The 11,638-nt window shown below is 42.5% G+C and overlaps 1 protein-coding gene across 1 annotated transcript; it reads right to left on the bottom strand.

Annotated features, from left to right (window-relative positions):
* Nucleotides 1-2,634: 2,634 nt before the first annotated feature.
* LOC118404187 lies at nucleotides 2,635-4,858 on the bottom strand. Its single transcript, XM_035803211.1, has 3 exons — nucleotides 4,711-4,858; nucleotides 4,365-4,440; nucleotides 2,635-4,079 (listed from the first exon to the last, which is right to left on the bottom strand). The coding sequence occupies exons 2-3, from the start codon at nucleotides 4,375-4,377 to the stop codon at nucleotides 2,818-2,820; spliced, it is 1,275 nt and encodes a 424-aa protein (XP_035659104.1). The 5' UTR covers nucleotides 4,378-4,440; nucleotides 4,711-4,858; the 3' UTR covers nucleotides 2,635-2,817.
* Nucleotides 4,859-11,638: the final 6,780 nt, after the last annotated feature.

Here is an 11,638-nt window from a genome sequence, read left to right as displayed (position 1 = left end):
AAACCGATGCTAGTCAGGAACCCGGCTTGTAAAGTTCGCATAACGGTCGGTAGTATTCAGTCCATCGTGAAACGGCAGCAGCTAGCCCTTCTCGCGTTCGACGTAGAGACAAAGACCTTTCTTGCTGAAACTCAAACCACACAAAACAACAGCTGGGCTCTTAGGTGCACCGGTTGTTACCCTTTTAAACAGAACTAGGTCCCATGGCGTTGGTAGTTGAATGCAATTCCACAGCAAGATAGTGTCCGGTCTTGACGTACAGTATTTCCAAGCTCTCGTTGTTCACGGGCCATGGGGCCGTCTGGCGCGCATACAAATATTTTGCTATCGGGATAGGAGCTTGGTGAAAGCACTACCTTACAGAAACAAGGCCATCTCCGAATGCCAACTGAAAGATGGGATTGAAAGATTTGAAAATCGCAACACGTGTGCTGATTGGTCTACCCAACTGCTATGTGGAATACAATTGGCGGCGTTTTATGCGTATTTGCATGTAGACAAACAAAGTCGGGAAGTCTATTGTAGCTGAATTTAGCTTTTTGTCACATGGTCGCAATTCACAGACTGTCAAACAATACAGGCAGTCAAACAATACCCACACGGTACTAGGTGGCAAAATGCAGCTGTAATTGTTTACGGTTTCAGACATCACTTGGATAATAAACGTAATGTTTTTACTCTATCCTACTACAATATTGAACTATAACCTCCTTGGTCCAACTAGATTTATCACAAAACATAAAAACATTACGAATCAGGCTAAGGGCCCCGACGTGCATAGTTATTAACTTCCCTGCCAGAAAAAAAAGACATTTGCTTGTCGTACAATGCATCCATATATACATGTAGTACGTTCTTGTATCTCCTAACAAAGAACACATTCAATTATCTACCCTACGCGCTGTGTTTTCTGTTATATATAAACCAAGGGGACCCAGCCTTAGGCTCCTTTTAATCTCATTTGTGTATCTTGAAAACCTTTGTTATATACTAATTGTATGTAACCTTATTTTCTAGTTCACTAACATGAGCTTGTCGTGTATCGTTATATACCATAAATAAACCTATCACAGAAGCTCCATAGGCTTTGGTAGAAATTGTTTGTCTTTGTGTTTGCAGAAATCCTTCCATCAAATAGAATAACCACCCTGTGTCTGGCCGGATAGCTAGACAACCATACCCTTACATTTAGTTTCAATATATGTTTTATTGTGTATGCATTTTTCCTTTTTTGGGGGATGGCGGGATTTTTGTAGCCAGTAAGACAGGCGTGTCGCGTACCGACGCCATGTTTTCAGAACAAAGCATTACATGTGTATTGGAGGGAGGGCGTGCCTTGTTTCTAATGTACTGTAGATTGTAGATTTTAATCCATGGGTATCTCAATCCCAAATGTTTAACAAACTTTCAAATTTGCTGTAAGTTGCTACTGCCGTATCGGACATTATTAACAGAATTGGAACGTGCGTGTTTAGAACCAGTAACGCGCCTTTTCCCGCACGACCAGTAAATAAGCAAACCGAACAGAATGTTACGAAATAGACATGTTCAACTGTCAAACATTTTGTTGCACTGTTATATCTTATAATTCATGCTACATGGGCAAACTTTGACATTTCTAAAGTCACTCTGCGGTACCGTAAGTTGAATATAAACACGTTAATATTTTATCAGGATCATAAGCTTTGTTAATGCAAAAAACAAGATACAGAGATAAAAGTTTTTCGCTTTTTCTATTCCAGGGATACTTTTATACTGTTTTCCGTACCATTTTCTTTTAAAAAACATTGATAGCAATTATCACTTGAATACACACTACCCCTTCGCTCAACCACTTCTCAAGGCACGCAGTGTGCGGGTACCGCGAACTGCCGGACATGGCCATGTCCGGCAATGATTGGGGATTTTCGGCACCGGACGCACCGTGGCTCGAAATTCCTTTATACGACCCGGACATGTCAAGGTCCACGGTAGTATAAGAAACCAGTAATTGCCAGAAATTCTTGTTTTTGTGCAGTGTTCGGGGCCATTCCGAGTGGGAATTCCAAATGGACTTGATATCCCCTTCACACGAGAAGGAATGAGCCAGAATGCCGTCAGAATGAAAATTATTTTCTATTCCTCGGAATTCGTAGTGTATTCTAGAAATTCTTACTGCATTCGAGATGTTCTTTTGGCCACATTCGGGCAGGAATTGAAGTGGCTTGCCGTTTCGGTTCTCCATCGAATGAGATAAGAACGTTTCGAATAATGTTGGAATGCCACAGAATGCGGTCAGACTGCAGTTAGAATAGTTAGAATCCACTTGGAATGCCATTCGATATTTCTACACTTCGAATGCACCTCGACAGTTTTTGACATGTCAAAAACTTTCGAGCCAGCCAAAAGAACGGGGACGAATATCTGGAACGCAGTACGAATGTTTAGAATACAGTACGAATTGCGAGGAATTGCCACGAATAGAAAAAAAATTCAATCGGACGGCATTCCGGTTCATTCGTGCTCTCGTGTGAAGGGTGCTTTAGGAATGATTAGTTGATAGGCTACTTTTGACAGAAGTATTCTGTAAATGCAGAAATGTTCGCGGTGTCTTTATGTTCAATTTTTTTCGCGTGGCCGCTTCACCGCGAAGTCAAAACCACCGCGAACATTATCCTTTACAGTCTGTGACTACAGTGTATGGCACTACCGCGAACACTCCGCTCCGTTGTCCTGCTAGCGCGAAATTTAATCCCCGCGAACTTAAATGCATTTACAGTAACTCACTAACGGACACTGTGTCCCTTGATTGGCATCCACTCACTGATCTGCTGCAGCTCAAGCCGGGATGCCGCAGGCCTGCAGGAAGGTGCGGTGGGATTCCTCCCAGTACTTGGAGGCCACGAGCTGCTGCTTCAGCCTGGCAGCTTTCTCGAACTCCGAGTCGCTGTAGGTGAGGACGTCCACGATCCTGTCTGCCCACCTCTTCACATCTCCGGCTCGGTCGGAGTCGTTCACGCTGGTCTCCACGATGACGCTCCTGTGCTCTGCGCTGAGCTTCCCCTGTTTGATCAGGTCGAGGATCATCCCTGCCAGGCCGGTCTGGTTGGAGATGAGGACGGGGATGCCCGCCGCGATGGCCTCCAGGCCGACCAGTCCGAACGGCTCGGAGCGGGACGGCATCAGCACCATGTGGGCTGTCATCATGTCATTCAGGATATCCTCCTGGGTCCCGTAGCACATCAGGTTGGGGTTGAGATCGGGGCTGTTCAGGTTGTCCTCCAGGATCTTCTTGCTCGTCTCCCAATCATCCTCGCTGATGCCGCGGGCATCCCACTTTACGTTTGGGATCCTCCTTTTCACATCTCCCATAGACTGCGCCGTGAGGTCATGACCTTTTTGCTTCTCCACTTTCCTCACCCTGCCGATGGACAGGACGACCTTTTGCCCTCCTCCGGGTCTCACGTTTTTGGCCAGGAACAACTCGGATGGCTTCGGGAGGAAGATGTAGTGATCCTGTGGTTTCTTCTCTCCTTTGTACTTAGTGTCGTAGTGGTCGAAGATCCGTGGACCCACGGAGAAAGCTGCCTTTGCTTTGTCGACTTTATCAAGCATATCCCTTTCTTTCTCCCAAGCCTTCATGGCCTTCCGACCTCCCTTGTAGTACTCGGTGTCCTCCGGCAAGACGTGAGTGATCATGATCAGGTCTGCCTCCCTGTAGTACTCATCCTTGATGTTTTTTGCCGCCGTATCTGTGATGTCAGCGTGGCCGACGATGACATCAACATGTGGCGGTAGCTTCGAGACGACTTCAACATGTTGCGGTAGCTTCGAATCCGACTTCGGGTAGTAGGTCAGGTATTGAAAGCTCAGCCAGTTTATGGAGGGCTCTGTCTTGTCCCCTTTTCGTTGGTGGGGCTTGATCAGCTGGACGCCATCTCTGTCTGCAGCCTCCTGGTCTCGTTTCGGCACTTCCAGCTGCAGGACTGTGCTGTACACGACTGCCTTGTCTTTCAGCATTTGGCCCGCCTGGAGGTTGATGGTAGAGACTCCCCCCTTAGATGTCCCATACTCGTCGTTGAGCAACAAAACTATTGGTCCTGTAGGAAACCAAAAACAAAGAGTATTTAAGGATAACAATGCAGAACACTTGTGCATACTTTGGGGTATGTATAACCGCTAGCCGACAATGAAAATAAATATTTGGCTATCGAAAGTTGTTCATGTAGAAAACAACAACAACAAAGGGAAACTGGGGCCAATGATTGGACAGATGTTGTTGCAAAACAGGGCCAACTCAATCTACCAGAAAAAGGGTAAATATTGCACATATGTCACAATTTTATCATATCTCCAAATGTACAGTCTTAAAAATCAAACGTTACCTCTGGCTGCCATGTCTGGTGTCTACAACCCTATAGTGTAGATTTCAATCACCTCTGGTGATCTGTGTCTGATGCCCTGGAAGGCGGGGGGGGGGGGGATATAAGTTTAGTACAAGGAAACATGGTAGTGAGTTACAAGGTATAGCACTTTTACACAGGATCTTCGTGTACAACGATCAGTCATTGCAACGTCTGGCTAGAGTAAAGCCAAACGAGGCGAATGAATGAAAAACAATGTTACTAACAAGTACGTTACAATAGTTCATGACAAAGCATAAGCCGTCTTGTTTACCTCAATTTACGGGCGCACGAAGGTGAAAGCAAGTAAAAGATCTTGATAGCTTACCTCTTGATGTCTAACCTCTCGTCCCTTGACGGGTAGCTGCTTTAGAAGTTCTACGAACAGAAAACTACTTCAAAACTAGTCCCCTTTATTCTTCATGGAGACTAAAGCCGTATGGATACGCCTGTGTCTTATATATTACTTCACCATACCTTTCTATGGTTTACCTTTGAACCCTGGTATCAGGTGAGCAACCTTTTGTCTGAATGTTTTGTTGGAAGTGTAAACATGGTGCTAGCGTACCTTCTCACATCCCGCGGCTTGTATTTGTCCAAATATAGTGTGTGCCATATCATGGTTGGAAGCAAAGAAACTTCCATCCATGGTCATAGCTACAATAGATGAATGCGGATATTCTATAATGGCACTGAACACAATATGTATTGAAAACTGGCCATTATGAATGTCTGGTAGACACGGTAAAAACAGGTTGAGAATTTCCTCATGATTTCATTGTCTATGTAGTGTAGTACACATTAGGTTTTACCCATGGTAAAACTTTAGGTCTGAATAAATCGCTGTGTGGTGGTGTTATTTCTAATCCATTTATGTGTATATCATCGGATATGTATATTATAGTATGTAAGATTAGACAGACATCATGTAACTTTCATTATTCATAAAAAAAGTTGACTTTAACACCGTGCCTTCTATTAAAAACGCGTAGTACCTCTTCCAGCGCGGTAAAATGTTTACTGGTCTTCTGAGGAGCCGCCTCAGATACGACTAACGAAGACCAATCACAGGTAGGCTATTTTTACCTGTCTCGTGACTTTTAGGTATGAACTGACGCCAACATATATCAAAGGTTATCATACGTGTAACCATGCGAATTGAGTCGAACCATAGCGAAGGGAGGGGCGCGTGTCCGTGGTTGGGCGTTTGAAACACCAGAGAGCGCTTGACACGTACTAATCAGAGAGCCGCCCCGTCGCAGCAGATACCAGTTAAGGTGATACGAATTTTTTTGTTATGAATTATAGGGTATCATAGCTATATATAGACCAATCTATATACTACTCTACAAAAGCGGGACAATTTTATCGACAATTTTAAAGACTTCCTAAAGCAACATAATTTCATCAAAGCTAAAAGTTAGATTGCATAGTTGGATTGTCTTTACTCTTATTCATGAAGTAGTTTAATTCAACTTTTATGTATGGACAAGTTTTCATACACTGTTCGCGGCACAATAAGATTCTATCATACAGAATAAGATTCTATCATACAGTTCAGTAAGAGGAATATTAGGCTTATCAAACACAACGCCCGTTAATAAGTGATCTACAACAGGATACGTGTAACAGGTCAAAGTCTTGTTAACTACTTAGCTGGCAGGTATGCATAATCAGCAGTTCAAGCTACTCATTTACCGCCCAAAAGCCAACTGCACAATTTTTGTGGGGGTCGCGTGGTGCAATCGGTAGGGTGTTCGATTCATAATCCAGAGGTTCTGGGTTCCAATCCGATGATGCGCCATCGATTTCACACGACTTGACACGACTTTCCTCACTTCAATCAGGTAAAATGTTCGGTTAGGGATACCCCTTGGGTAGAACGTTAAGCTAAGGGCACAACCCGCCTTACGTGCAATTTATACGTACGTTTTTTTGGGAGGCCACATTAGCCGTACAGTTTTGCCTGCACGTAAAGTTCTACGGCGTGTCTGCGTGCTCCATGATACGTCGGATTCCCTACGAGGCAGTACCTACCACGTACGGATCCCCAAAGATTGCCCACGTTTTGACACGTAGACAGCACGTATTTGCAGGTACGGCGGGTTGTGCATTCAGCTTTAGGGATTTCCCTCGGCTAGAATGTTAAATAAAGGTCCCTTGTTTGAGTAGAGCCACACCTCGTGCACGTTAAAGAACCTGCACTTATAGAGAAGAGTAGGGGTCTTTCCCTACAGTCCCATGGCCGCACCTGGGGCGATTTCTGTCGTACTTAGGTCACCCGATATAGCGCCGAATGTCAGTCACTCTAATCTCCAAGCAGATCCTACGATGGCATAAGATAGTACCAAACTTGCCAAGGAGTGTAGTCAGCCAAGAGGTGACCATTTGCCCGGTAGCCAAACACACTCCTCGGCCGGCTTCACTCCTCTGACAGCTTTTGATAATGTCTTATGCTACCGTAGGATCTGCTTGGAGATTAACTTAGCCCCGCCTATTCTAAGCTCCTTGTAATTCAGCCCCTGGCTGCGAAAAGAGAGTAGTCGGCCACTAAATAACAATAGCAATAATATATTCAACAGGTAAACACTTCAGGGGGCATTTTACAGCCATTCTGACCAAGGTTCAACCAAAGTGAACAAATACGCAGGTGAGGCATGTGATGTTTGCTCTTTGTCTTTGTGATAAGCACTGCTGACGCTGACAAATGCCAAAAGTTAACGATATAGCCTGGTAACAGAAGTTTGTGTCTGAACCTTCAGATTCTCGTATGGGACTGGGTACACGAGGAGGGGGCAAATTTATGGTTTATTCTTGCGTTTTGACTTTTTGACGAGGTGATAGTAATTTTAGTACGCTGTAAACTTAATTTTCTAATAAAACTAAAAAAGACATGCTATCTAACTTTTGTCCATTCGTTGACTGATAGGGACGGGGTGCTACATGTAGGCTACACTACATGGTGTAACAATATTTTCGACGTTAAGATCACTCATTTTTATCTAAAATGTTATTTTTGCACCAAGTTAGAGTAGACGTTTGTTTGTTTATATCAGATAGCATGTCAGTCGGGTAAACATGGAGAAGGTGTTTCAACAGGCACTGTTTACTCACAGTCAAGGGTCAACTTCAGCACCTGTTGTTGTCGAGACGCCGGCATTCATTACCGAGCCACAAAAACAACTTTCTCCCTATCTTCTTAGCTGCAAGATGAATTCTAATGCTTATAGTATTACATATAATTGCTGCTTTCTATGTTATCACAATGGCTACGTGAGCAAAAGAAATACAACTTCTATACATCATGATAAATATATGATTGACCTCACGAGAAAACTGTTTTATGATACCATAAATGTCATTGAAATCTATGTGATCATATGTTATTGCTGGTCCTCAATTTATTTGTCACTAGATATCAAAATAGGGTAGACGATTGTAACGTCACGAGAGTCTAATTAAAACACTGTCTAGTTGAATCATACGAAGAGTGGACAAAAAGAGGTGACATTCATGATTCATAAAGCGTCAACTTCAGTTATGTGTCTATAGTGTTTGAAAATGTATGAGTTATGCATTCAAAGCCGGTTATACCTCACAAGGGATCTTACCTGGCTGGACAGTTGTCATAAGAGTGCGAATGTGTTTTATCGTATGCCTGTCATGTGAATTTCATGTGTGGAATGGCAAGGGTTATCTTAAGTTTGTATCCAACAGAACTTAGACGAGGCCCAGCAAAGGGGGAGGCACGTGTCCGTGGCTGAGCGTTTGAAACTTACTGACCAGAGAGCTTCCCTGTCTTTGCAAACTTTCATAAAGGTGAGACAAATATTTTGATATGAATGATAGGGCATCATTGAATAAGGAGATTCTTTTTACACAACCATTGCTTTATTCACACCGACGTTTCGGTGACCATCTGTCACCTTCTTCAGGGCATTTCCGACTGGTTCACATTGTACTGCAGGACAGGTGTCGCTGCTCACGGTTCAGATGCGGTCACAAAACGTATTTACATATGTACAGACAGATTTATGCAAAATATTTACAATGCGGTCACAAACGCAAAGGAGTGTAAACATCAATAACAGTTGTCAATTAACGGTGAAAGATGTAACAGTTCGTCTCCTTCTTAAGAATACTACCCCACACATGACTGAGTCTGTATCTCCCCTCGTCTCGGTTCATGACTGAATTGGACTTTCTGATCCAAACAGCCTCCTTAATCCTGTCCTGCAGTACAATGTGAACCAGTCAGAACTGCCCTGAAGAAGGTGACAGACGGTCACCGAAACGTCGGTGTCAATAAAGCAATGGTTGTGTAAAAAGAATCTCCTTATTCAATGATGCCCTATCATTCATATCAAAATATTTGTCTCACCTTTATGAAAGTCTCTTTATTCAGTGACGTACCAACCTGATGAAACTGTTCACGGATAGGGCATCATGTTTAGGGGGAGATCCTGTTGACATTTCTCTTATCTATTCAATTTCCTGAACTGATTGCTTCATCGGATCAGTAGTCGGCATCTTTTGTGCTGCCGTTGCGGATTTACTTCATGGTATAAGAAATACCTCACAGCCAAAAAATATACGGGAGCCACGTACAGACATCATGTTGTGCAACCCCTAGCCTACATTCGGGCTCAGTAGGATAAGGGTTAAACGCAACGACCCTACTGATCGGATACAAGGTACACGAATACCATACTGAAATCTCTTTAGCTGGTTTAAGTACAACAGGCAGGTCTGCATCTGGCTGTTCTACAAGCTGCTCATTCGGCTTACAAACGTCAACTTCAACAATTAAATTGTCGAACTTTGCAAATCCTATTCCAGATAAATACTCCAGGGCCAGGGGGCGTGTTTGTTACCGTAGAAGGAAACTGTGACGAAGGTTAACCAAGTGAACAAATACACAGGTCAGTTACGTAATGTTTGCTTTGTTATCTTTTTGATAAGCACTGAAGCAAACATTTATGGCAAACGGTAACGAGTTACAAGGGGCATGCCTCTAAAGCCCCCCCCCCCCCCTTTCAGATTGCCCCAAATTAGCTCAGTCTGAATAGGGAAGACAATTGTTCTCTGATAAAAGATAACAAGATATTTTGTTAACATTTGTCTACTCTACTGCAGCAGGCTGTTACATGCAGCACACAGTCAGATAGATTTTAGACTGGTATAGGGTATTCCGGTACTAGTACATTCATTGAAATTCTGGGCAGCTGGTTAAATAGGCACTGTTTACACACGGTCAAAAGTTAACTTTACCACCTGTAACGTTGTTTTTGTTGAGATGCCAATACCGAGCCACAGTGTCCGGACTACCCATATCTTTTTAGTTAATTACAAGAGGAATCATTCAGGCTATGTGAGACGGAAATGGCTATTTATACATCGTATTCAAGCACAGTTGATCAAACGAGAAAAAACACCATTGGACTCAAAATTTTTTCATTTTTTTTTTTTCAATTTCAACTTTATTGCAGGCTCTTGGCCCATATCACATAAAAACATACAATACAACAATACACATACACTTAATGTACAATAAAAAGTTGAATTAGCCTGGGCTTTTGAAAACAAGATTCACATAGTGTGTCCAGAATTTGCTATGGAAGAAGGCATCTGAGTGGTATAACCGGGAGATGATGTTGTTTGTAGATGTGGCGATGCGTTGTACAAATGCATGCGTTAGTTTTCTCCTTCTAGCTACAAAAGTATCAATCCCATGTGTCACAAACATTTGGCCACGTACAGACATCATGTTGTCATCAATCAAATGATTCATTTTCTATAATGATGTAAAGTTCTCTAATACGAGTATGGCTATGAGCATATGAGTCATTAATTAATGCATGTGGCGGTGTTGACGCATTCTCCCCTGGTTACTAGGCAATGCAGTGTATACGAAATGTCTCCGAGATAGCATGTACCTGAGGAATGTCAGTTGCAGCAGTTCGCTACACAATCCTTTGGCAGATCTGTCAGGTAAACAAACGGCGGGAGTTCCTTTCTCGGCCAGATGATAATCCGCTATGCCACCTTATTGCATACAACACACTCAGGTACAAACAACTAATATAATATAAACGCACAGGTAATATACGTGTCACCTGTCGCGTGACCGTCATGAACAAACAGTTGTCAAACTAAAGTCAAAGGTTATCAGAATATCCAGGTGAGTGGAGGGGAGTGATTAAACATTACAATGGCGCCCGCAAATTCCTTTTATTCTTAAAGACACGGCCGGCGTCCATATACATCGACATAAGAAAGTAGGAAAATCGTTTTGGTCTAAATGCCGAGATTTGGAAGATGTAGTAAACATTTTGGGCTTTTTTGGCCTTCCTCGGACTGGGGGTTCATCCCCCCCCCCTCCTTCGTATTTTCAAAACGGCTTACTGTACGATCACCAAATTTGCAGGGGGTGATATGCTCGTCGACTTTTATAAGTCATAAAAATTGTCATACCATTATAACGTATTATGACGTAATATGACGATATTAATTGAATTGTTTGGCTAAAACGGGGAACTCCCATAATACCTGAATATTTCACACAAAAAGTTACCAATAAAGGTTTCTTATCAATATTTAAGTGTTATAAGACTTCTGTTGTCAAAAGCCGACGCAACGACGTCAAAATGACGTCATTAAATGACGTCATCTGTAGTTAAGCTATCCGCCATCTTGGATTATCAACCTTAAATATATTATATCTTTTTTCCACATATAACGCTAAAACCCCATGTAAATGGATTGAAAAAGATCATATGAATGTTTTCTGTTAGAAAATAGGAAGTAGTGATGACATCCGAGTGAAAATAAGCTGGTTTTATCTTTCATCATGACCTTCTCGGCCATCTTGGATTTTGACCTATTACGTCATCTCGTTAGCATAATTTATGAATGTTTAATCATGAATGTTCAACTAAGATGTGTTACATTTTAAAGATAATGAAAAGAAGTTTCGTTTAGCAAGGAAACTCCATTGTTTAAACCAAAATTAGTGATTTTTGTAAAATTTGCCTTTCAGAAACCCGTTGCCATGGCAACACGAAAAATGATAAACTTACTTGATTTTTTGGAAATCGTTACCAACAATATTCTAGGAAAAGTCACCAAGTTTGGTTGTTCTAGCAAAAGCCGTTTGGGAGCTATACGACATCAACGTTGGCGCAGGCACTTTTAGACGTCCCTTAAACGTCCCTTTGTTTAGGTCGCCTTATCAGTTACTAAAATACCATTTAATT

Source organism: Branchiostoma floridae, chromosome 17 (genome assembly GCF_000003815.2).
Source record: "Branchiostoma floridae strain S238N-H82 chromosome 17, Bfl_VNyyK, whole genome shotgun sequence".
Classification (NCBI taxonomy): domain Eukaryota; kingdom Metazoa; phylum Chordata; class Leptocardii; order Amphioxiformes; family Branchiostomatidae; genus Branchiostoma; species Branchiostoma floridae.
Note: the sequence above shows the minus strand (reverse complement) of the source record. Positions and strands in the feature narration are given on the sequence as shown.